The sequence below is a fragment of the Mycteria americana genome, chromosome 6 (genome assembly GCF_035582795.1).
Source record: "Mycteria americana isolate JAX WOST 10 ecotype Jacksonville Zoo and Gardens chromosome 6, USCA_MyAme_1.0, whole genome shotgun sequence".
NCBI lineage: Eukaryota > Metazoa > Chordata > Aves > Ciconiiformes > Ciconiidae > Mycteria > Mycteria americana.
Window position 1 is genome coordinate 32,881,282 of NC_134370.1, and position 25,391 is coordinate 32,906,672.

The 25,391-nt window shown below is 38.7% G+C and overlaps 1 protein-coding gene across 7 annotated transcripts in view; it reads left to right on the forward strand.

The window, feature by feature from the left end:
• Positions 1-25,391, forward strand: part of GRID1 (glutamate ionotropic receptor delta type subunit 1) — a 563,457-nt gene that overhangs the window by 499,234 nt on the left and 38,832 nt on the right. For all 7 annotated transcript variants that reach the window (XM_075505260.1, XM_075505263.1, XM_075505257.1 and 4 more), the window contains 4 exons: positions 8,108-8,209; positions 9,738-9,935; positions 11,981-12,305; positions 13,710-13,848. In XM_075505260.1, coding sequence (XP_075361375.1) covers positions 8,108-8,209; positions 9,738-9,935; positions 11,981-12,305; positions 13,710-13,848 — 764 coding nt within the window. The remainder of the gene's footprint in view (positions 1-8,107; positions 8,210-9,737; positions 9,936-11,980; positions 12,306-13,709; positions 13,849-25,391) is intronic.

Consider the following 25,391-nt stretch of genomic DNA (forward strand, 5'->3'; position numbering starts at 1 on the left):
TGAGTTCTAGGAATGGCTTCATTTCAGCAGTGGGGAATGGATTTTTCTATTAGAGATGAAAATATTTGATGTTTTCAAGTATTCAGGTATTATGCCATTCATCATAAAGACTAAACCAATACCTTTGACCTTTGTGAATGACAATACGGCCCCCTACTAGCCTTAAAGATGGCGATTAATCCACTAACCTGAGATGTGGCAAACTGATGAGATTCCAGGCTGTCCTGGTTTTGGCTGGGATAGAGTTAATTTTCTTCCTAGTAGCTAATACAGTGCTGTGTTTTGGATCTAGGATGAGAATAATGTTGATAACACACTGATGTTTTAGTTGTTGCTAAGTAATATTTACACTGGTCAAGGACTTCTCAGCTTCCCATGCTCTGCCGGGTGCACAAGAAGCTGGGAGGGGGCACAGCTGGGAGGGGCAACAGCTGACCCCAACTGCCCAAAGGGCTATTCCATACCATATGACATTGTGCTCAGTATAGAAACTGGGGGGATTTGGGAGGGTAGTGATTGCTGCTCGGGGACTGGCTGGGTGTCAGTTGGCAGGTGGTGAGGGGTTGCATCACTTTGGGGGTTTTTTTTGTTTTTTTTTTTTTTTTTTTTTTCCCTGTGTTTTGTTCTTCTCTCCCTCTATCTTGTTATTTTCCTTTTCATTACAATTTACCATTATTATTATTATAATTATATTTCAATTATTAAACTGTTCTTATCTCAGCCCACGAGTTTTCTCACTTGTGCTTTTCTGAGTCTCTCCCCCATCCCCCTGGGAGGGTGGAGGGTGAGCAAGCATGGTGCTTAGTTGCCGACTGGGGTTAAAACATGACACAGGCGAAACCTTGCACTCTGGGACTTGAACCAAATTGTTCCACATTGGAGAAAAGTATCCTAATCGCCTTTGGCTGGGAGCCAGCAGTATGTGAAACACCAGTTCAGTTCTGGTATCTCTGGCGAACTCAGGAACCACTGGGCTGTCAGGCTGTTCTTTGATTTCCTTCATATATGCACTTACTCATATCCTGTATGTGCCAAACCTTTCCTGTGAAAAAAAATTTTGTTTAGAAATATCCAGACAAGCTCTGCCCTTCTATCTATTTCTCATTTCACAGTCTGCATTGAGAATGAATAAATGTTTCTAGGAAGTGGTTTGTATTTCATGTGAAAGGGTCTCTGTAGATTATTAGAAGTTAGCAGCAGTAGTTCTGTTGTCTTATATCTAGTTTTGTTTCTAATTTTCCCATTTCCTAGACATCATTATCTTAGATATTCACAGTTGCATGTTTTGCTCTTCTTGTACAAACTGACTCCTCCACCCCAGCAGCAGTTGTCCTGTTCTCCCTTGATTCTCTTTCGGCATGCCTAAATTTTGTTCAGACAGATGCTAAACACAGTATTAAGACTGTATAGTCTTCTCAGCTGTGTTGTGACTGCTCTCTGTGCAGCCTACACCATGAGACCTGTGGAGTCCAAAATCACACTGGTACTTTTGCAGCCATACTCTATTACAAGCTCATCACCCATTTGCAGCTCACTTTCAGCCTGCACAAGTTTTTAACATTAATTTCTGTGTTTGTTTCTTCAATTGAAGTATGTCTAGTTCTCAGTTTTCCTTTTCATAAGCGTTTGCTTCTAATTATGCAAGATGCATATTATTATTTCATGTCTGGGTTCTTACCACTCCCATTTATTTTTGTCACTGTTGTAGTCTGACATATTTGCAGCACTTCCCAGTTTTGAGATATCTTTGCATCTTAGACATTTTAATTTTAGTAATTTGCTATTTCCTGTTTCAAATCATTAAAAAAGCTATTAAGTAAATAAGATCTTAATATTGACTTGCTCTAAGCTACCTCAAAACTTCTCTCCTCGTCTTGATACCTCATTCTTCGTTGTTGCTTAGAAGGTAGTCTATAAATTATGTGATATTGTCCTTATTCAGGAAACAAATTCAAATTATCCTAGGTGAGGTTTCACAAGACCCTGTATGAAACAAAACTAAAATTCAGATACAAGAATATTGTCATCTTTGTTTCAGTTACCTATTAATTCTTCAGTAGTATTGAAAAAACAGTCAAGTTTGTCCAGAATGGCTTGTTCTTTATAAGGTTTTGTTGCCTAATGCTCACCTTCCTTTGATTCTCTAGAGATGTTTTATTATCATTTATATAGCACCATAAATTTGCAAAACACTAAAATTAGAATAAGCTGCATTCTTCTCCCTGAAGATCTCACATTCTTAAAGGCCCATTAAAGCAGCAACAGTCACATAAATGTGCTTCACTGACCTGCACAGAAATCCAGGGTCCTGTTGGACAAACAACAGTGGCATAGCAGCCACAGAGGACTTCTCCATTTTTTCTTACTTTATATTGGCTAGTCGTTGCCTTTAAAGGGCTTAATGTCTCAGATGGATGATGCTGTTTGCTGAAGTATCGGGAATGGGAGAGAGCAGCTTTCCATGATCTCCCTGCCCTTCTCTGAACTTTGACCATGCAGATGCAATCCTTGTGTGGCCCTGTAATGGCAAATTGAGCATTTTGAGCATTGAACAGGATGTGATAAAATTTTGACCCAAAAGACTGAGAGTTTCTCTACCACTTAAGTCTTGGTTCACAGTCCTCCGCTTCACAGTTTTAACGTGTTTTGGAGTTCTCAGTGGCTCTGTGGCTATGGGTGCATAGGTATTCCAAACCCACTGTGGATGTTCAGAAGCAAGCTAATTTATTACAAACATTTGTTTGTAATACATACAAACATTACAAACATTACAAACATCTTTAATACAAACAAATGCAGAATATCAGAATAGAATAAACATCTGGACATAGATGACTTGCAGGTATTTCACTGCAAAAAAGGTTGAGTTATGCTGGACCACAGGCTATAGCTTAAATCAATTCAGCTGGTGATCTTGTCCAGTATCTTATCCCTAATAATGACTATAAGCTTATGCTTCGGAGTAGAAATGTTACAATATTCCTAATAATTATGTAGCTGTTATAGAAATAAATTGTATCAGTGTTTGGAGTTGCTTCCAAGTATGAGAACTGATACTTTTCTATTTTCCTAATCCTGTTTTATGTAACTACGAATTATACAAATACGCAGTCCAAAACATTTTTTAAATTTTTCTTAATTATGGTCCCATATTTCAAATGACAATATTTTGGTACCTTCAAGGCAACTCCAGGCATAAAAAGGGAAATGCTGTTTCAGGGAATCCTGTCAGTTCCTTAAGAATGACACATAATCCAGTCTGTGAATCCTACTAATACCTTGCTGTGAATGATATTGTGAATGACAGCAAATTCCCTAGATTACTGATATACTGCATTTAAAAAAGAATCCTGGGCTTAAATGTAGGTATTTGCTTTATTTACTATTTAAATGGAGTTCCTTTTATTCCTTAGAACTGCAACATGGGAGTGTCCAATTTTCTCCATTTATTTAATGGGCCACTGCCTTATTTCATATGTCTCCTGTAAACATTCATTTTCTTGTTTACATTTTGTTTGTTTGGGGTTTTTTTGATTCTCATGTTTGCTTAAAATCTGCTTTTATAATGTTAAATGTTTCAGTAAGTGTTTAGACATCTCACAAGACTGGCAAGGGGAATCAGAGGCCCCAACATGCAAAATATGCATATATGGTACAAGGACATCATATTTGATATACGCTATGTTGACTTCAAGTTTAAGAAACAAGTTGTCATCGAAGTGAAATCCATTTCAGTTCAACTTTAATGTAAAAGCATTATCAGATTGTGAGTGGCATAGATTAATATATTTAACTCCATGCACAGAACATCTTTCATATTCAGAGAAAATGTGCTCTGGGTTGATACAGGTGTCCCTGTCTCATGGCATGAGAACTGCCCACCTCACACTCTCTCTTCCATTTCTCGTCTGTTAGAATTTCTTCAGGTTTCAAGGCAGGGGTTCCCAAATTTAATTTGTTTGGATAGTGTAACCTTAGCTCCAAAGGACTTACCAGACAAAAGTTTTCAGGTTTTAGTAAGATGCATGCTCTGGATTGATTACAGCCCTTTCAAACATTACTATACATCTGCTGAAAATTATCTTGTTTTATTTCTTATGGGAATCTCATTTTCCCTGAAAAGTAGATCATGTTTAGGATGGCATCATACTTAAAATGGTGTTAGACAGCAGTGACATGCATTATTTGGACAGGAACTGTTGTATCATAAACTATAATAATGTAGATGATCTTATTCACTGTTGTGATATAAACATTAAATATTCACTTTTTATGCTAATGTCAGATTTCAGCTGTATTTACTAGTAGTTTGGGATTATTTTCATCTCCATTTGGTTGGGCCTGAGACAGATATTTGCCATAGTCCAGCAGTGTGAGCATTCACAGCAGAGTTAGGAAAACTAAATTCAAGTTCCTGAGTCAAGGAATAAGTAATTATTGTGTAGCAGAGCAGCATGAACACGCAGACCTTGCCAACAAACAGATGTGTAACAAATAACTGAGTTTATCATCAGTTTCATCTCCTAAAGGAAGTGGCACGCAGGCTCTCAATCTAATTGATCAAGTTCACAGGAGGCAGTAAATCTTGCAAATCAGTGGTTAATGCATGCAGCCTTGATTTATTTGAGCAGAAGGATTGTCTGCCTCATTGTGCTGATGAGGGTCTTCACACTTCTGTGGAGTTGTTTCTGATATTCTCTGGTGTGAGTTTACCACGATATCTCAATATGATTTCCCCTGGGGAACTAATCGCTCAAGTAAGTGTTGGGCATCCAGCAGCTGCACCATAAACAAAGTCATGAAACTCCTTTGTAGAATTTGGCTTCTAATTTATCGATGGGAACTCAGGAACCCCAAAGTTACCTTGACATCAAGTTTTCTTTGGAGATCCTGACAGATATCAGCACCCTTCAGGACAAAGTCCTGAACATCAGGTTCATGAGATATATTTTGGATGACATCCTTTATCATTTGACATTCCCAGATTGTCTAGCCATGTAATTGTTTTACTTGTGTGTTGAGTGTGTATGTTTGGAGCTATACATTGCTTGTGGAGGTTGAAAACAATGTTAATATTGTGACTTTCTCTCCCCAAGCTTTTCCTTGCAGTTCTGGTTGAAAATGCAGTAAATATTGATAAAGGTCAGAAGCACATCTTGAGTCAGAATTTTCCAACAAATTACCTTTTTGTCTGTATTTCACCGTTGTTTTTTCTGGTTTCTCTTTATTGGATGATTGAACTTCTGATGTATGGCTAGAACTATAGGATTCCCAGCAATATGGCTATTTCAGAAAGAGAAGCTAGGAAGAAGGTTTAAGTTGAAAAGCTTTAATAAAGTAGCTGTTTTCAAAACTTGAACTCCCATAAACCAGTAACTTGAGAATCAAAAAACCCCCATCCAGCCTGCCATTAAATATATGTTCCAGAGACCATTGATTTTTGAAATACACCCTACAAGTGCTGATTCTGCAGGCAGTTGTTTGTTATAATCAGATCTAAAAGCCCTTTATCTCCTATCAGCTGATGGCTGTGCTATAACCTTTGGCTTCAGACTTCTGGTAGGAACACGGTACATATTTCTACAAAGAACGAAACTCTAACAGCCTTATCAAATAACAGCAGTACTCATTGTGTTTAACAGTGCTGGAAATTAGTTTCTCGGGCACTGATCTTGACAGGTCAGCTGTCACAAATTGGTAGATGTATCTGTAAATACATCGGCCCTATAAACAAAATTCTGTCTGCAAGAAGTGGAAGTTAAAATTGGCACACTTCTGAACAAATGAAATGTTCTGAAGCACAAGGATGCACGGAAAAAACCTCTTCTGGAAAAGGTTTTCCTTGTGTTCCATTTATCAACTTTATCTGCATAGTTTGTGCCTCCGTAGAGAACACTATGGAGTTCTGTGCTGAAGTGAAATATGCTCCTCCTCCTTGCACCTACCCCTACTGTGTAGAAGAGGAATCCTCATCTATCTCCTTTTGAATGAAAGGAATAAATTTATGGTTTTGCACTGGCATGTTTCCAGCTCCTTTTAGGAATTCTTAGTGTTAACATAGAATGCAAAATGTAGGGTATTTGAAAAGTCTAAGGGCTTGATATGAAATCAGATAGAGTTTTTGAAAGGAAAAGGAGTGGGAGAAGGAATTGAAATGTCAGTCCACCAGTGGTGAATTAATAAATGAATGTGTTACATTTCCTATTTTTTAATAAATATTTAATCATCATCTGTAGATTGTGCGAATAATTTTGGCCAAAACCTTCCATGTATCTTTATCGTATACTTACTGCATAGGACAGCTGAAGAAGGCTTAGACAGTAAACTTTCTTTACAGACTTGAGACACAATATATACCACACACACCTATACTGGTCTTTGAAGTCTGTTGAACCATATTGATTTATGTCAGCTGACAAATTGGTCAATTTTGTTTGACAATAGCAAAAGCTAAGAACCATCTGGACATATTTAAGAGCAAGCATCTACATTCGAATTTAAAAGATACCATGGCTATAGGTATCTACCTGTATTGCTGCAGACACCTTTATGTGCAGAAGCTCATCTGTCACTCCAAACTGGCATCACAGGAGAGTTCTCAATCTGAGATATTTAGCTTTCAGGAGTGTCACTAGAAAGCTGAATATTATTCAGTCATTCTCCTCCTCCATCCTCATGGTCAGCTGGATAAAAGGTGTAGCTTAATTCGTTCCTCTCCTGTGTCTCGGCTTTGAAGATTTAGTTACTATAGAATAATTTGCATCAGTTGTGATAGTTATGATGGCTGAATATTCACTGAATGTCCTGTTCTTTTCTAGTTCCCTGTTTATTAGTTTAGTACAACAACAACAAACTATACAGATCTCTCCCATCACATTTTATTTGTTGGTTTGATTTTTGCGGCTTTAGGATAAAACTGAAGTCATAGAAATAAATCATGTAGGACATCTAGCCATAGGCATTTTCAGTGAAATAAGTTCTTTCCAAGAAGGTTTTGACTTGTTACATGAAAATTAGCTTCTGGCAGGGAGAGGCCACATTTCACAGATCTTGGACTATGCTTAATTTCTACAGGGCACGCCTTCAGCTAACAACACTGCTTCCACATATGTGAGCATAGTATTGGTGTGTAAGAGTACAGCTGAAAAAAAAGAAGGAAATAGTTTTTACTTGATACTATTTATGACTCTTCTGAACAAAATGACACCATGGATTCTGTTTGAAGGCAAAAGGAGTGTCTGGCTGCTGCTGCTGCTGCTGAAGAGCATATTTAGTTTGAGTAATCCAAAGGTCACTTAAGATTGACTTTTCTATTGAACCTGTTCTATTGAATTTTACTGCATTTCTTTTCAGAAAATGCAATAAAATCGATTTTTAAAATGATACATTTAATGGAAAAATAAAATATTTAGATGTAATATTCCAGGGAGATATCCTGAAAACATGCATCCCAGGTACATCTAACAGATGAAGTACTGGTAGATATGAGATGTCTGATCACCAGGATCCTGGGAACTTGAGGGGCTGTCATTGTTTTACTGATGAGGTAGAAGTAGGGCAAGAAGAGAGAAAATGGGACTTAAGATAGGATCTGAAGAAAGTCCAAGAGAGAAGAGGAGGCAGTTTGACACCATAGAATCTGTGTCAAGAATTTATGACCATCAGTGAACAAGAACATTATGCAGCAGGAAAAAAGGTCGGTCTTTGATAAGCAGTAGGGAATGATTTGAAAAGTAGGAGGGGATCTGAGCAGAGAGGGAAACGTGGGATAGTGAGACCACAGACAATCCTGAGGACTGTCAGGCAATATAAACTTACTGGAGAGAACTGTCGTATCAGAATGATCTAAGTGAAATAATATGATACATACCACAGATAATAGAGCAGTTATGTTACAGGCATTGATGAAAACGCATTCAGGCAAGGTACTTGTTTATGTCTGTCCTCTGAATCTCACTAATTCTGATTCTGCATTAAAAACACACATACCTCTCTTATCCTTGCTATACCAGTTCTGGATTTGGTCAAGCTGCTGTTAAACGTTTATGTAAATACTGAAAGATTTCTGCCTAACAGTCCTTCAGACTCACTGTACTTTCTGTTCTAGTTGGCAACGTGGGACTCTGAGAAAGGACTGAACGGTAGCCTACAAGAACGACGTCTGGGCAATGACTTACAAGGACTGACACTCAAAGTGGTGACTGTCTTGGTATGATCCTATTTGAGTTCAGGAAACAAACGCTCAAAATAAAAAGAATCTGACTATTTTGGGCACTTCCTTCAGTATTTTTCCCTATCATTTTCAGTTCTGTATTTTTGGATGATAAGTTACATAAGCAAGGAAGATAGATTATGGCCTTTTATTATTTTATGTGAAGCTGTGCACTGTCAGAGATACAGAGCATTTGTTTGTTTGCTTATGCTGTTTTTCTACGTTGTAATTCCTACTGGGCATGGAACCAGCATAGGGCCTGAGTGCACAGGGGTGCATTCCAGATACCGTACTCTAAACTCGGATATGCAGTTTCCAGCATTTCATGGATTTTAAGTTCAGATGGGCCAATTATGATAATCTAATCTTGGCTCTTGTACACTGTAGGCTGTAAAATTTAATCAAGTGTTTCCTCCATCAAGCTTATAAATTCCCATTGAGATAAACTATATCTTTTAGAAAGGCGTAGTCTTTCCAAAAAAATCATTATGCTTTTGGGACTACTGCCTGCTAGTATCCAGAGTGGTAGCAGAGCTCCTGTCAGCTAAGTGCTAAATAGGGGCAAATTAGGGCTTGAATGCATTCCTGCCTAAAATACTGTAGTTTGTAGCTTGCAGAATGTGGTGTCTTTTTGTGATTTTTATTTCTCTTTTTCTGAATCATGGTATAAATGGGAAGTACTGCATAAGATCATTAAGGTAATCCCCCCAGCCCCCAGTTTTCTTTCCTCTGTCTGGTGACAAGCAAGGTTATGCTGTAGCTTATGTGGGAGGTGAGCAGATCCCTTCCATGAGAATGTCAGTACCAGGTTGCAAAGGCGGCCAACTGCGATGGCTGTGCCACCGGCAGCCCCAGTGTTCCCCCACACGAGAGCCCATGCCTGACAGAAAACATACCACAAAATGCTGCATTTCCTTGGTCCTGAAACATACTTTAATATAAAACACTCTAGGAATCAGTAACCATGAAGGTTATTCTTTGAATTTTCAAAATTTTAAATATTCACAAAATGCAGCATTTTTAGCTCTTGTTTCAGTATGTCTCCTGGATAAAAGATTAATCATTGTCTGTAAAAGGGGGCTTTCTAGATCTGATATGCCCCGAGATAGATGGACAGTAGTAATGTTCCTATCTAGGACTCACATGCTTAACTTAATATCTAAGGTAGGTATCTGTGCCCTCTTTATGGTCAGTGAGAAGAGGCAGGTACTTCAGAGAGCAATTCATCCTGCGGACACCAGGAAGCTTCTAGAGGGGGTTGAATTGTCCTCTGGAGTCTCTGCCTCTTCTCATGAACTGTGGAAACCCCAATGTCATAGACAGGACTTGGGTGCTGAAGCACTGGTGCCTGGTTGGGGTGCCTCATAGTATCCTGCCTGGCCTACAGTTTTTGCCTCAGAAGGTTACGAGTGTCTCAAAATCTGTGCCAAGTTGTCCAGAATAACTCAGGAAACATCCTTTTGCCAAGAGAAGCAAACTAAAAAACTTGTTTTAAGTGTAAGTTAAGATATATTTTTGTTCTCAGGAAGAACCTTTTGTGATGGTGGCGGAGAACATACTTGGGCAACCAAAACGATATAAAGGATTTTCCATTGATGTCCTGGATGCACTTGCCAAGAATCTGGGCTTCAAGTATGAGATATATCAAGCTCCTGATGGCAAATATGGACAGCAGCTTCAAAACAGCTCCTGGAATGGCATGATTGGAGAACTCATTAACAAGGTACACAGAGAAGAAGCTGCATTAAAAAAAAAAAAAAAGAAAAAAAAAAAGAAAAAAAAAGACTCTTCGGAGTAGGGTGTCAAAGTTTTGTAAGGCAGTTGTTTAAATTCTCCCCTTCCTCCATTCCAAATTACAAGAGAATGAATTAGGATGAAAGCACCCGTGCAGAACACTTCTGAGCTATGGGTGGTTTGAGTGTGGTGTATACTGTGCAATTTAAGACCCTGTACACAGGATAGGAACTACAGAGTCTGTTGTTCTATTTACTCCCAGTTGTTCTCAACATAAATTATATCAGTCTAAATCTCTGTGTTTACATAGTTGTAAGAATAAGAAGAGAGGACATGTATGTGTGTGAATGAACGAATGACTATAGAAAATAGAGAAAAAATAATGTATTCTTCTTCAAATATTAATTACTATTATTTTAATTTTTGTCATTATGTCTTTGCTACTTTTTTGTAGGCATGACTTTATTTGGGTCACTTTGTGGCAATGTGTTTGATAATGATCAACTCTTTGACTCCAAAACAGGAAAAGTCTCCCCAGTAATATACCATACAGAAGTGTTTTGAAGGACCAGAATTTAAACTGATCTCAAGATTATTCGTTCATTTGAAACAGAGAGGACTAAATTTCTTTTCTTAATTACAGTCTTGCAAATCAGGACTAAGTTAATTGAACTCCATTGAAGTAAATTGAGAAAGTCCATAGCTTAGAATCTCCTGGAGAATGAAATTAGAGTGTATTTTGTTCATGTTCTCACTATCCTGACATGGGACAAATGTTAACCAAGAAGGAGAATCAAAGGAATTAATATTCCATGTTGCTGCCCTTTGTAGTAAAGGTTACTCTTCTGCAGTGGAGTTATTACTGAAAGTGAAAGCTTTCTCATTATCTAGTAAGCAGCCCAATATCTGGTAAGTAGATGTTTAGGAAGAAATAGAAGCAATTAAAGCAATAGCAAGTGTGTGCATGATAATAGGATATTCTTGGTTGGTGCTAGGAAATTTAAAGAATTTTTTACTTATTTTGCATTGACATAAGCTGTTTGAATTTCATTGATTTGAAAATGTGGTAAGAAATCCTGTTAAATTTCTTTGGAAATTGCTTTCTTTGAAGCAATGAAGTATCTATTATGGTATTTTTTAAACAGTATTTCTGCTACTAGCTTTTCCACTGACTCCAAAGGATTTCAAAGCAGACCTCCCTCACCTAACATTTGCTTTACTTTCCCAACAAAATGTAGAGGTAGGAAACAAAAAGTACGTTCTATTTTTTGAAGAGAACAGATTTTATTAAGGTGGAAAAATATTCAAAATCTAATTGCAGCTCTTTAACAGCTTTGGGAATCTTCTTTATTAACTCCTGTTTTATCTTTCATTGAGTTTGCATAATCTTTAAGGACGCTCTACGTGTAAAACCTACTTGCTTTAAATGTTGAGGTCAAAGCAGTTTCAGGAGCTAAGTTGCCTTTAGTGCCTTATTCCAGTTACTAGTTTTTGCAATCACTTTTTTCATTGTAAAAAACAAACAAAATCTTCCCCCTGGTTGTCATATGAAATCCCTTCATGAATACGGGCAGTTGGCAGCTCTGCAGGGAGAACAACAAACGTTAGTTCTTTGCACCTTGCCATCAAATACACAACCTAAATAAATGGTGTTTCTTTCTTATTGCTTGCAGTGCACCAGGTTAATATGGTTTGGAGTTTTAAGCATCCTTTAGAAAACAAGTGAGGGATAAAGGTTAAATAAATTGCACTCATTTCAGAGAGGAGTCAGGGTGACGCTTTTTGTTCCTAGAATACTTTGACAGGTTACGTTTCACTATTTTGCTTTAGACCAGTGCAATTAATTAGTGTTCAAATGATGAAACTTATTCTGGTTTTATTTTTAGATAATTTATTTTAATTTGTTGAAACGTATTAAATTATAGATAGAAATTGACGGAGTCACTTGGTTCTTAAAAAGCTTCTCCTTAAGTCTTACGCTGGCAGAATTCATGGTGAAAGGACGGGGTCTGATCTGTTGCATTTGTCTCGCAGAGAGCAGACCTAGCCATCTCAGCCATCACTATAACACCAGAACGAGAGAGTGTTGTGGACTTCAGCAAGCGGTATATGGACTATTCCGTGGGGATCTTAATCAAAAAGCCCGAAGAAAAAATCAACATCTTCTCTCTCTTTGCTCCTTTCGACTTTGCGGTGTGGGCTTGCATTGCTGCAGCCATCCCTATAGTTGGTGTCTTGATATTTGTCTTGAACCGCATCCAGGCAGTCAGGGCACAGAATGCTTCCCAGCCGAGCCCTTCTGCTTCCTCCACCCTCCACAGTGCCATCTGGGTCGTGTACGGCGCCTTTGTTCAGCAAGGTACTTACTCGCTTATAAATACCACTGATGGATGTTCAGAAATGTTCTGCCTTGGGTAAAGCAGGTCAGGACATGTTAGTCTTGGCCAGAACGGTCTAAAGATGAAAGCGAAGAAGCGAAGGCTCGTACAGGGAGGTAATACATTTTATTAGCCCAGCTGATGAAAAGTGGGAAGAGGTAGGTAAGTTTGGGGGGTTACGTTCTGCTTTTCTGTCTCTCAGTAAGTCAAAAAACCCCATTCCATGCAGGCTTTTCCACTTTGGGAAAAGTATTGCGTGATAAATAAACTACAGAGCTGCTTGGTGCAGAATTACAACACTTCCCCAACTCCGAAACGGGCACCTTTTCTAATTGTTTAAATTTAATTTTAGACATTTATATAGTTTTGAACTAATGTGAGACAGTTTATCTTTTGGTTCTTTGAACTGAATAGGAAAGTGATTTGTAGTCATGTAACTAACTTTACACTCAGTAATCGCTAGGCATAGGACTAATCCTATTGAATTCAGTAGGATTGCTACCGCTAACAAAGTTACTTTTGTAAATAATTGTTTGCAAAATCTGCCCACACAGTTTTTGTTCCATATCTATAATGTTAGTACTATTCTTGGAAGGCAGGTTTTGTTGAATGCTAACATATGGGTATGTTGTTAAATTTTTCTACATTTTTTTCATTGTGATTGCAAGCTTATAAAGCTTCAGCTGGGAAATCCTTACTATTGTTATGAAACTTGGTCCCTCATCTCATTAAGGTGGCATCCCTGATGGGTTTAAGTACAGTAAAATATAATCACCACAAACATACGCTGAAGTGACTAGCACCAGCTGTATGGCAACGTTTGGTCTCCAGCAATGTTCAAGCATAACTGTGCTTGAAGCCTGCTAGAAAGAAATCTTCACGTTGTTTGAAATGTTGTAAAGAGCAACAAGTAATGACACTAATGCTTCAGTCTTTGCAGATTTAAATACAGCACACATAGTACACCAACCATTGGACAGTTTTGTGGGTTTTTTCTAAATCTAAAATGGTCATTGAAAACAAAATATTACTACATGCTGAACACTGATGATTTAGTTCCTGCGTATTAGTCGTGTTTCACCATTAAACTTTCTTTATTTAGAATATTTTTCATGTTCTGTAGATTTGATCCTCAATAATTCCCAAGGGAAATATTTTGAAAGATGACTTTCTAGAACAGTATCCAGGGCAAGATGTTGACTGGAGAAAATGTAAATTGTCAGTCTTAACGGGAGCAGTGCTTTTCTCAAAGTGAAAGGGCGGTCTGGAGGGGAGGCAAAAATGCAGAAGGGTAGCTCCAACAAAGTTTAACATAACAGGGCACACAGAGGGTAATCATAAATGGAAGCTGCTGAGAGACCCTCATTTTCTCTGTTTGTTTGTAGGGGGCGAATCTACTGTCAATTCTGTGGCTATGCGAATTGTAATGGGAAGCTGGTGGCTCTTCACCCTTATCGTGTGCTCTTCCTACACAGCGAACTTAGCAGCATTTCTCACAGTATCAAGAATGGATAATCCTATAAGGTAAGAGCCTCTTCTTAACATGAAGCCGGAAACCTGGATTTCACAGAAAGGTATTATCCATTTGAGCGCTCATTCTTGCAAGAAGGAGATAACTCTCTAATAAAATACTCTGCTTATTTGCAGTGTCTGATTTCTCTTCTCAGCCCCTCTTCTCCTTCGCTCCTACAACCCCCAAGCAGTTTTGACAGGTGCATGGAGGGGACAATGGCACTTTAATTGTGCATTTTCCAGAAGAGATTGTCTTTCATGTTTATGTGTATTTTGCTTAAGTAGAGCTCTCACTGCTTCAGCTGTCTTTATTTTTTTGCTGAACATCAGAGGGAACTGTCACCTCTAGGGAACTATATAACATTTCACTTCTCACCTTCAATGTGTAATTTTATGTTCTCAACATTTTGATATACACTGTTTTTTATACTAGTATTTGCACGTAAGGTAATATAGGTGGTCTTTTAAAATATAAATGGCCAGATTCAGTGGCATTATTTGCAGAAAAATCTTCTTCTCAAGGAGGAAAAGATAACCGAACCTGACTCCGGGATAATAGATGTAATATAGCAGTTGTGTTATTAAATTTATATGCAATTCTCTACAGTTGTGTTGGCAATATTGTGATGATAAATTACAGCTTCTGTAACAAACCAAATTTATCTTGCACCTTTGACTTCTTTCCCCTGACATTTGCCTACTAATCCATTCCCAATGAGAATATTTTCAATACACCAGACCTCTAAGCAGCTCCAGAGAGCTGCCGGTTGTTTGGTGGCAATTTGTTTGTGTGTGTTTTGCTTCAGAAAATTTAAAGGCTAAAGAATGTTTTCATTTTTTCTCTCAAAACGTGGACAAAATTTCCAGCTTCACACTGTCATGGAGTACTGGGAGGGCCATTGATCTTCCATGGTCAGTGTTGACAGGATTAGAGCCTGGTATCTCATGTTTGGTCTGATGGTGATGGAGTGGAGAGGTGGCCAGAGGACAGGCAGTGTGACACAGGCGCTCCTCCTAGGAAATGCTGAGCCAAGGATTTTAGGTGCTAGAGAGTGAGAGTTACTCTGTTGGTCTCATTCAGGGTTGCACTGGGAAAACTGGGACTGTAATCTTGTGATTGGCTCCTGAAGGTGAGGCTGACACTTAAAAAAAGTTGTTTTTGCCTCCTTGTGGTATCAGAAGGACATAAATAAATGCATTTCTCATAAACATGAGTTTAACAGTATTTCCAGTTTTTAACTTGCCATTGTGTGCTTGCAGGTAATGTAATGCTTTGTATGGATATAGTGTAATAATAATAATAATAATAATAATAATAATAATAAAACCAGCCCAAAACCATAAAAAGTTTTGGTTTAAAATTAATTTTCTGTTAGTTCGGCCAAAATAAGTGGGTTTTAACAGTAATAGAAATAAGAACTGCAAGTAATTTCTGGAAATAACATGAGAAAGTAAACAGAACATAACTACCACACAGAGTATCTGTGAGGCCCGGCTGTAATGGGAATAAGGTTAAGCTCAGTGAATAAATTGCTCTTGAAACCAAAGACAGAAATAGTTATCCAGAAAGCTTGAATAATGGTCTTCTAAAAATTTCTGAAAGTTCTAGTTCCTTCACGGCAGAAGAAATTGTCTGTTTGGTCTACTGAGCACCTCCCAAAACTCAGCAAAGTTCAGAGGAGGCCAGAAGTTGGGGTGAAATGCAGTGAGGAATCTGCAAAAAGAGACACAGGTTTAAGAGCAGAACTATGAATTATTAGAGGAGGCCTTTGAGGCTGAGCTATTACAACATTTACAAGGGGTTTTGATTCCCCTTCTTATTAAAATGAAAGGACATTGCTAAGAATCTTGAGGGAGGGGGAGAAGATTTTGGGGTAAAGGAGCTGCTTGGCCTTGTTTTGGGACTTCAGAGCCCAGACGCCCTTCTACTGTTAGAGATGGCAGCTGAAGCTTTATAATTAAATGCCTTTCTATATCTAACAGTAGCTGCCACTTTTCAGGTTCCCGATATCACATCCCCTTGTACAAAGTGAGGATACAGAAGGAAGAAAGCACTCTACTGTGATCTGCAAACACCAGCAGAGTAATTCAGGTGCCAAACCAGAAATGTCTAAAGTAATTTAAGTTGCCATGAGGTTCACTGCCTGTGCTCCAGCTACTTGCCTGTAAGGGCGGAGGTCCCTATTAGGTGTTGGCAGCCACAATGTGGATTATTCATATTGCCTGGGGTATCTAAAGTGGTCCTGAATGCTTTGGCTTAGGCACCCAAGTCATTCCCCAAATAATCTGAAACGGCAGCTGTCAGAAAACTCTTTGATTTGATCACTGGTTGGCATAACTGAGCCAGTATAAGGGTCTTGCTTGGCTTGGCTTGTCTATGGCTTTTTTACAAAGTTTGCAGAATCCCCTGAGATCCTGCTACTCTGAAAGAGAGAGAGAGAGAGAGAGAGATCTGGATTAAACCTTCTCATCAAAACCTGCTAGTGGCTTAGGGGAGAGGGGATGGGGTAAAAAAATACGTTCCCCAGAAACTGTTGAGCCTTCATCCATTTCTAAGCTACGATGAAGGTATTTTCATGTCCCCACTCTTTAGGAGAAACATCTTATAAAATGTTGTGTCAGATTTAGAACAAATATTTTTCCTGAGAAAGTAAATTGCTGCCTTACATGAATGCATTGTGGCCTAGTGTCTCAGCTCCCAGTACTACTTAGCTTCAGTATCGTATGATGTGGAGTGACTATTTTTGCCTTTCTAAATTTGCCACTCAGCTTGCCTGCATTATATCTTTCATGGACTTAGAAAGGAATACTTACTTAAAATCCATTTTCTCCCCCCGAAGAGGCACAATGAGTCATAGCTGAAAATTTGCTCACCAGCTGAGAACTACCAAATCCCTCTGTGTATACTTCCATTGTTAAGAAACCAACCCCCCAGCCTCTCAGTAAATGTGTGCTGTTATCTCTCCCTCCATAGGAAAGTCCTCTGGTGTTCCGTACTGCTGCTGCTACGATCCCAGCAGGAGAGACAATAGTATTATGTGCTGCAGTACCTGCAACATAGTTAAGATTTTCATTACAAGACTGATTTTCTTCCCAAGCCCCCTCCAAAATGCCTAATAAAAGTTGTTTCAGCATCAAATTTGGCATGTGTGGTCTGTGACTAGCAAAATAGGAGTATGCCTGATTGAATAACTGGGTGTCAATCAACCCAGTGATCCTTACCTCCACAATTTCACTGCAAAATAAGTGTGTCACAGAAATCATAAATGATATTTATTAGAAGGGGTTTGGTGAGACATTCACTGAAGCAAAGTTGAACTGTTGGAAGGCAGATTTTTAGAATTAGCACATCAGATGAAAGCCTGCTGATGAGGGAATAATTTTTTTTTAAATCTGATATTGGTAAAACTCACAAGGCTTTTCCACCCTGCCATGAGTTTCAGGGACTGCCTGTGGCTCACGGGAAGGTGAAGTACCTGGAGTAGGAGGCACGGCAGAAAGCAGCTTTGATATGCTGCCTGTATTTCTGTATTTCCTGACAGAGACTTCCTAAATCCCAAAGGGTTTCCCAAGTGCTGTGCTGTCCAGGTGCCCAGATCCCATGTAAGAAACGTGCCTATCTTGGAAAGAACAAAAATCTTCTCCTTGGATTTTCCCAAACCCTCAAGGGCTTCATCACAAGCATGATAATGGGAAGAAGCACTGGTTTTCTGGTCTGGCACAGCTGCACATGCTGCCTTGCTCCTCGCGTGTCCCGTGTGCCCGTCACTTGTCCAGCTGTGACAGAACGTGGAGTTTGAGACCCACACCAAAACCTCTGGCCCTTCAGGAGATCAAGGACAGCAGAAAATAGTGTGAACCTTCCCCAGCTGTCCTCCATTTTCCAGTTGCTAGCAGTTGGTACTTCTGCACCCCTTTGCGCTTTTAATACTGCTTCTCTGAGCCCTCTGTCCAAATTGCCTCTTGTGCTCTTCTCATCTTCTCTCTGCCCCAACCTCACAACAAGCGAACAAAGGCAACGTAGTGGTTACCTCAGGATTTCTGTGTTCGTGGAGATTCACTGGTGGGGTAGCGAACCATCAAGCAGATTTCCTGACTGCCCGTGGGCAGAGGAGTGAGATGTTACCTTTTCCAAAAGAGAAGGCATTTTTTGCAAATATGTTGGTGGCAATCACTTTGGAGCTCAGGCTAGGAGGCGGTGACCCATGTTCTAACTTTGTAAATGAGCAATTCTTAATTTTTGTTTTTTAAATAGAAATCTAGGTAATGTTTAGAGCCTGTGCTAATCCTTGACAAACTTGTTTAAACCCAAATGATTTGCATTTATTATTCCAATATTTGCCTTCAGAACTGTATGCAGCTGAGAAGTCTTCTAATGGGTCAGTCTGCCAAGTAAGGGCTGAATTACTACATGACAGTTTGTTCTTTCTTTTGTCTTATTACATTTTCAAACAGCCCTTGGATCTGCTGTCTGACCTTCCATTTGTAATTATGAGTTTAATTAGCAGTGACTTAACTTCCAGTTTCATTTCTTGTTAACCAGCAGACTACATGCAGTTCAGTAGCTGCACAGATATTCTGAAGCTCAGGTTTAGGAGAGCTTGTCTAGCAAGAGGTTGAGAACCATGCAGGAAAAAATAGGACATAAAAAAGTAGGCTATTTGAAAATTCAAGAGAGTTTAAAGTTAAGATTTTATCAAATTGATCCTTAATGTTTGCATGTGCTATGGATGTTTTGAAAGGCATCTGTATATATGCATTCATGGACTGCATACAAATGCACGTTATATCTGCTTTTAAGTTCACAGCTGTTGTTTCATGATTTGGGATTTCCTTATTTGCATTTTAATTCCCAAATTTTATGTGTTTTGGTGACAGCTGAAGATTTACTGCAGCTTAGTTGGGGTGATAGTCTGGCACTTGGAAGACTTGGGTGCAAATTATTTTTCTACCACAAGCTTTGTTTGATCTTGGCAAGCTTAGCCTCCTCTCCGTCTCAGTTCCCTTTCTGTACAACAGAGTAACAATTTTTTCATATCTTATATGGCATGTTGTCAGTTTAGCTGCTTTAAAGATGATGGCCAGAAATGACCATATTATAATAGCTCTGCAGGTATCAAAAAAGGTAGATTTTCTGGGTTGCATACAAACCAGAAACAATCTAAAAATATTTTAAAAGAAAATGAGGAAAGTATTTTGAAGAAGCCAGCTAAAGGGAAATGAAAAAAGGTTTCATCTGCTGTAGTTAAGTGGATTTGATAGGGTCGGTAGCAAGAACCTCACAGGAATCCCTCTGTATTTGCAGTGATTTTGCCTTGAAATTCCTTGTGTTCGAAAACAGCCTTTCTGTTGTTAATATCATACATGGCTTTCTAAATATTTCATTGGATTTTCTTTTGTTATGCTTAATTTTGTTATGTTCAATTTGTACTATGTTTTGCAGTGTCTGTGCAGCACCTCAAGCACGTTGGCAGGAGGCATGTATGAATGAGCATGATAAAAAATAATTATCGTTATTATTATTTAAGGCCTGTGAGCAAAAGCTTCAATCATTAAATATCTAGATTAAGTTCATCCATAAAAATGAAGCCTAAAAAAGAGTGTAAGAAAGATGCAAGTGAATGAGCAAGGACAAAAACTCAAGACTTTTTTTTTCTTTCCAGAACATTCTCTGTTTAGACAACATGGCAGAAATGTCATGGGAAATGCTCTGCAAGCTGTGCAGCAGGGCAGCAGTGCTCAAGGGCAGAGCTTGCCAGCCATTTGCCTTCAGGCACTGTTCAGGACAAGACACTGTGCTGTTGCCAGTGCTAGAACCCCCATCGTCTATCTTTTCATTTCACTTGCATTGATGGTGTTGCCCAGTGGGTGCTTCCGGGAAACCCAGGGCTTCACAAAGTCGGGAGCCTTTTAAAAAGCTTTCTGAATGTCGGCATATGCCGTTCAACCGCAGTTTAAAATGGATCCTAATTACTCCTGTAATTGAGCAAGCAGGCAAGCATATAAGTGCAAATATTTCCCAAGGACATTTTTCTGGGAAAAATAAGAATGCACAGCTGAAAATCAAGCTTGCATTCCATCTTGCATTCCACTTGCCATTATAAAAATGGGGCATATATTGGAGATCAATGCAAAAGCAAGAGATTTGTGATTCCACGCCTTCTTCAACTCTACTTTTACAACACCTATGTTATAGCATCCCTTCATTTGTTCTTGTTACTGGGAAATTCTGTGACTTAAGTGGGTTGAGACATTAACATTCAGATGCATGTATAGTTTAGAGAAGAAAATGATTTTGATAGATATGACGTTAGCAAAATCTACCATCTGTGCAGGTAATAAAATGATTTTTTATTATTTTTTTCTTTTGCTTTGGAAGGGTGAAAATCTAGCAAGAGCAGCAAACCTCATGACAGCCCATCAAAATGTACATGGATTGGTTCAAACCTGAGATTTGATGTGTAGTCTCCTCTTCTCAGCTCAGGTTGAGTCACCTTTTAAGTCAGATTTTCTCACGTTAATATAGGTTATTCACTGGCTGTCCATAGACTAGAGTAGCCATATGCTTTCTGCATACATTAAATCTCATTGGCCCCTGACTTCAACCTTCTTTGTTGTAGTATGTGGTTTCTTTTTATTACAAGGATAGTACCTATGGCTTATTTGGTTGGGGTTTATTTTCTATTTGACTCCTAAGGGATAAACAATACAAAATTCAGTAACAGAAGATTTTTACCCTATAGGATATTTCTATTGTTTTTTCTGTAAAGAAGCTGATTTAATGTCTTACATGAACCAGTCATGAAATTTAATATAACAGGATATTAAAAAGGCAAAATAATGATTACTACAGCAATTCAAATGGAGATGGCCCTAAAGCTTCAGACGTCTCCTAACTGTAAAGACTACCTCAGCCCACCATTTTTTAAGGACAAAAACAGGAGTAAGAAGAAAAACTTCATGGTGAATTCTGTTTTGGAAATGGATTTTGGGTGTGGCACAACCATTAAAGCAGGCTGGCCAGTGTGCTCAAGTATTTGAGTTTCACTTCTGTAAAAGCACTAATATTTTTTTCCACTATATCAGATAGATATTTATTTGACCTACAATGCAAAATTACCTAACTGCTTTTTGCGTGTTAATATACTATTCCATGTGTTTGCCTGCTGGCCATGTTTGCTATGCTTTTGGACAGACAGATACTGTTACATGCCCCTATGGTATATATCTTTGTCAGAAAAGTATTTAAACAAAGACCCTCAAAGTGGGAAGCCAGGTAGACCTAAAAAAAATATAAATATCTTCATGACACTTCCTAGTGAAACAGCTGCCTGGAAAAAAAAAAAAGAAACATCAAAATACCTGTAAAATTACTTGTATTTTATACTATTTATCTGTGCTGGTCAGAGTAATTAGTGTAACAGTGGGCCCTATTATAAAAGCCCTGAAGGTTGGTCTATTATGGGGTAATATAGTGCGTACCTCTGCATAGGTTTCCAAATCATCTGGAGTCGGAAGGTCTCTCTGAAAGCAACCCTGCAGCCAGAACAAGCAAATAAATTGCATTTGCAAAACTACCAATAATTAGTAAGCACTTTATCACAGTAAGTTACTTCCTGTGAAACAATGAGATGAAGTTGAAAGTAGGCATACCTACTTGTAAGAAGGGAAAGCTGTACCTGTTTGCTTACTTGCTGTCAGCTCAGACAGGACACGTATGAGCTTCCAACTCGGTTAATCTGTTGCATGTTTTGGAAAACATTTAATTTGCTTGTGTAAAAAAAAAAAAAAAAAAAAATTATTCTCATCTTGCACAATTCCTCACCAACATCCGCACGCGAGCAGCGGTTCTGTCATTCTTGTACCATGGTTGTTCAGCACCAGAATTTCCCACCCTCCTGGCAGCAAAAGTAATTTTCCCACCTTCTGTTCGTTGCCATATATTCAATGTCAGCAGGATGACTGTGAGTATAAGCAACATGCACTGCATTGTTTATTTCTTTAGATTATTTTGGATGGAGGGAGGAGAGGGGAAAGAAGGGACGTTTCCAGCAGGAGCAGAGGAAGAACGCTTGCCCAGTCATCCTCCTGGAATAGTGGTTGGTTGGTTAACACTGACCAGTGTCATCGTGCTATGGCCAGTCCTCTGCTCCACTTAGATGATCCGTCTTTCACATTGCAAGGTTTGAATTAATAGCCTGCAATAAAAATTAAGTAATTATCATACCTGCTATAGCCTAAAAGTTCAGTTCATACAATCAATTCAAAAGCTGATTGCTTGGAGCAAAGTTCAGCAGCCATTCTTTCAGAGACTAAAGATTGAGCATGCCTATGCTGTAGGTTGTGAGGTTAAGAGTTTCAGTTTTGGTGAGCTCAGTGCACTGTCATCTGTTTCATGTTGTGCTGATGAAATCAGCCATAAATTAAGAAATCAAACTTTGTATGGGATAGCTGGGGTACAGGCACGTGTCGTCTTGCCAGCTCTGCTGTGGACACAGGAACTTCAGTCAAGGGATGATGCAAACAGCTTTGTGCAGTAACATCTTAAATCATGTAAGCTAGATTGGTTGGTGTTGTGAGGAGGATTTATTTTTGATTCTCAATTTTTTTCCTCCCATGCATTTTTATGATGCCCATACATTTGTAGTATCTATGCATATTTAGTCAAATTGTTGCACCACTCTCTTATAATCACTTAGAAAAAAATGCTTTGGGTTTTCTAGGTCCTGAAGGAGCTCTTGCTGACATTATAACAGCTTTTTATAATTTATTATTATAGGTCTTCATGTTAAGATAGTTTGCATCTGTGTCCTTGATACGGTTTCTTTCAGGAATTGCCAGCCCCTCTGTAGTTCTTTATCCTTTAAATCAACTTTCCAAGAGACTTTATCCTCCAGTTCCTGAAGTCTGTTGAGGCCTGGTCTTTAGAAATTCATTATTTTTGTGCTGTTACTCTTGCCCCTCCCCCCCCCCCCCCAGTGAGCTCCATCATCTTGCAAACACTTTTAATCTAGTTACTTTTATCTTTGACATTTTCATTCAAATCTAAAAGAGCCATTCCCCTTATAAATGTCTCCATGATAGAAGATCGTTCTTTCTCACACCTTAAACTCTTCACACTTGAATGATATATAGGATGGTATTTCGTCTTCTGAAATAAACGTTGTTCCAATACATTCTAAAATGTTTATAGACCGTCTTGCAATGAGGTGGAAAACTCTAAACTTGCCATTTAAAGAAAAGGCTTTAAAGATTGAATATCCTCATAAGGAGATTTAGAAACTATTCCTGATGATGTAAAAAAAAAAAAAAAAAGAAAAAACCCAGCAAAACACACTGGAGCTTAGTTTCCCTGGAAACTAAGATGCTACTGTTTATTACCATGAGTGCTTTCCCATTAGTTCTTAGTTCCTGTGTTGCAAAAGATTTTCTGGAGAGGAAGAAACTTTTCTGGAAATAATACTGTGTTGCTAAGGGAAGGATTGCATGTGTTCTTTCCACTTCCTGGGCTCATCTGCCTTACTGAGCAATGTTCTCTTCTTCTGCATGCGTGTCCCCATATAGTGTATTACAGAGCGTTTCCAGACTCATCTGGAGATGAGGGAGAGAATGGTGTTGCCTTAGAAAAGTGATTATGATACAGCTGCCAAAGTTCCATTAAAAGAAATGTAATCACATGCACTAAAGTTGTTTGCCTTCCAAACCATTAAAACCAGCCTAGGAGAATAAGCCACTGATTTAATTTAATTGATTTATGAATAGTCATATCTATCTAAAAAAGAACAGAAAACCATCAGTCAGAATGGGGTGGATGTTAACTACTATGTTTCTTTCATACGGCAGTAATGCAATTTCCAAGCTCATATTTCAAGGTACGTAATTAGGCTACCCAATAAACTAATTAATCTCAATATAAGGAACAGCTAGTTGGTTTTGATGCAGTGCTGTCAGTGTTTCTAGTATGAGGTTTGGTATTCAGGCGAGACTTGTGTTCAGGGTGAGGAGAGAGAGGCAAAAGGGTAAGGTCTCTTTTTCTGTTTACCTCATTGTACGTCAGGATGAGGTGGGAAGGACGCCATATACCAAGTGCTTGCAATCTGGGTCCCCTGAGAAACAGGCAAGTGGGCCTCCAGACTTTAAAATATGCATATGTAATGCATGCACTTTAGACATCAATAATAACTGATGAATGCTATATGTGCTTTCAGTATTAATGAAGAGCCCTATGTTTTGATTTCCCAGGAGTACCCAGCACATGTTCTAGCAATCAAGATGCCTCTTCAGAGCCCTTCTGTTTTCTTCTCTTCTTTCTGTCAATGTTGATAGCTTCTGCTTTACTCCCTGTGGTAAGGGAAGGGTGTGAAGCTGTTTTCCAGCATCACTTTGTACCTCTGACAGATCTGAGCCATGTGAATTCATCCAGCCCCTCCACCCCGGCTATGAGACTGCTGACACTGGTGCAGGCAGCAGCCCAGAGCTCTCCACACCAAGATCCTCATTCTCTCAGCGTGCGACAGCTCCTGATAAATCAAAAATTAATAAAGAGTTGAGTAGGACCTTATCCCACACTGGGATTTCATGGACTTTAATGGAACTACTCACAGTATAATGATATCCTAACAGTCATGGTATAAAGTACCACTCGCCCTGAGTAAGGACTTTATAAGCCAGGACCAAGATGCCAAGCTTATCCATTCCGCACTCTCTTTAATTAAAAAGCTACTCTTTGTCATCTGAGTGCAAAACAGAACGGCAGTGGTATCAGTACTTATAACACCAGTTGAGAAGGAAGAAAGCAATTTCTTCCCTCTCAATCTTAATCATTAATCTTCATTAGGATTTTTAGCTTCCGAATGTGAGTGGTAGAAGATAACAGCGTAGCAAACAATTTAAAGTGCATCTGCATAAATAATAGACGTAGTTTGTTATTTTCATTATAGGTAAAAGCGTGTCAGTCGCCAGATGTGTTTGATTCAGACAATATGATTTTCATGCCAACTTTATGATATGTTTGATTTAGATGAAGTGACTAAAACCTGCTGTTGGGACTAAGTTGCTGTTAAACACCAGCTGCAGTTTTTATTTTAATTAATAATTTAAGGAGTAGAGTACCTTGCTTTAATTAACATGTTAACCCTTCAAGGTACTCAGAGAAAGGTCACAATGGCAAAGTGGTTTAAAAATAAAGCAAGAAAATATTCAAAGGTAGTCCAAATGATGTATTTCTTTCCCCCAAACATGCTACAAGCTCTTGAGATGTTTTCACCTTTTCTTCTTTGCATTTGAATTTCCTCCTCACTGTTGAATGGAATATGGAGTGTGGGTAAAGGACCCAGGCTAACCCAGATTTTTTAGCAGGACTGCTCATTCTGGAATTGCAGGATGAGCAACAACTGCTCATAGCTGCTCTGGATCCCTTTTCAGGCTTTTAACTGAATCTGCGAACATCTTAGAGATGTGCTGTTGTGCCAAAACTTTCCTTGATCCGTTCTGAAAATCTGCCCAGTCATGTAGTAGTTTAAATGTGGATCTGAGCATACAAATTAAAGTTCCAG